Genomic DNA, 1,401 nt, shown 5'->3' with positions numbered 1-1,401 from the left:
TCACCTCCTGTCTGGTTCTCTCTTGCGTGGGTCCGGAGGTGGTACTTTCAGAGTGGCAGGCTGGGCGAACCTCCTCCCACACAGGCCACAGAAGTACGGCTTCTCCCCTGTATGCACCATCTGGTGTCTCTTCAGGACGTCCGCCTGGCTGGAACCGTCTCCCACAGTCAGGGCAGGAGTCACGGCTTCTCACCTGATGGATGGACAGATGGGTGGGAAAGACAGACAGACAGTGTCACTCCACAATAATGAGCCATTTACTTTATGTTCGTATTATTATTTTTTATTATTTCTTATTGTTGAGAAGGAACCTGCAAGTAAGCATTTCGTTGGACGGTGTATACCATGTGTATCCCGTATCGACAAATCTGTAATGTATGCGACCAATTGCTGCATAAAGTTTAAAGTTTAATTAAATAACCACATTGTGGACCACTCAGAGTTTTGGAGACGTCGTTAAATCAACCTCACCTGTATGCACTCTCAGGTGGACTTTCAGGTGCCCGTTGTCGCGGAAACCCTTCCCGCACTCAGGGCAGACGCAGGGCTTCTCTCCCGTGTGAGACCTAAATCAAATCAAACTTTATCTAAAATGCATTTAAAATCTCAACAGACTTAACAGTAAAACAACAAAGAGATCAAATCCGAACAAATAAATGACCTCTGGTGCATCTTCAGGCTGTCCTTCTGGGTGAAACTGGCACCACACTCCTGGCACTGGTAAGGCTTCTCCCCGGTGTGAATCCGCTGGTGTTTCTTCAAGTTTCCTATCTGAGCAAAGCCCTTGCCACACACAGAGCAGGAGTAGGGCCTCTCTCCCGTGTGCGTTCGCTGGTGCACTTTCAAAAATTCATTTTGGGTGTAACTCTTGCCGCAGATGGAGCAAGAATAAGGTCTCTCCCCCGTGTGTGTCCGTAGGTGAACCCTAAGACTTCCCTTCTGGGTGAAGCTCTTCCCACACACAGAGCAGGAGTGAGGCTTCTCTCCGGAGTGTATCCTCTCATGTTCTCGGAGGCCTCCTGAGTGGGCGAACCTCTTGCCACAGTCAGAGCAGGAGTAGGGCTTCTCCCCTGTGTGTACTCTCTGGTGTCTAACCTTATGGAACACAATGGAAATAAGTCATTGACTTGTTTGGTGTTATCACGTAAGGTTTCATGTACTGTGTTATATGTACTTTTTAAAACTGCCCAATAAAACCTATCAAACTCACCCAGGTCACATGGGCGGGTAACTCTTTCTCACAGTCCGGACAACAGTGAGAAAAGGTCTTGGTTGGTTCTGTTTGGTTCTCTTGATCAGGTTCTCCTGATGCAGGGGGCTGTGGGATGGGGACGGGCTGAGGCTGGTTGTCAACAACATCCTAAAAAACGGTGAAGGGCGGAAGGCAGCCTTGACTACTAA

At 48.6% G+C, this 1,401-nt stretch overlaps 1 protein-coding gene across 1 annotated transcript; it reads right to left on the bottom strand.

The window, feature by feature from the left end:
• LOC123491585 (zinc finger protein 239-like) lies at window positions 1-1,156 on the bottom strand. Its single transcript, XM_045222722.1, has 4 exons — window positions 1,145-1,156; window positions 662-1,095; window positions 467-566; window positions 1-102 (listed from the first exon to the last, which is right to left on the bottom strand). The coding sequence occupies exons 1-4, from the start codon at window positions 1,154-1,156 to the stop codon at window positions 1-3; spliced, it is 648 nt and encodes a 215-aa protein (XP_045078657.1).
• Between the last annotated feature and the right edge of the window lie 245 nt (window positions 1,157-1,401).

Source organism: Coregonus clupeaformis, chromosome 1, assembly GCF_020615455.1.
Source record: "Coregonus clupeaformis isolate EN_2021a chromosome 1, ASM2061545v1, whole genome shotgun sequence".
Lineage (NCBI taxonomy): Eukaryota > Metazoa > Chordata > Actinopteri > Salmoniformes > Salmonidae > Coregonus > Coregonus clupeaformis.
This window is presented reverse-complemented; position numbering and strand designations above follow the sequence as displayed.

Coding starts and splice junctions, on each gene's coding strand:
- LOC123491585 (XM_045222722.1), bottom strand. Junction 567..661: donor AGCCTGAAGATGCACCAGAG/GTCATTTATTTG, acceptor GATTTGATTTAG/GTCTCACACGGGAGAGAAGC. Junction 103..466: donor TGAGAGTGCATACAGGTGAG/GTTGATTTAACG, acceptor CATACAGGGGAG/AAGCCGTACTTCTGTGGCCT.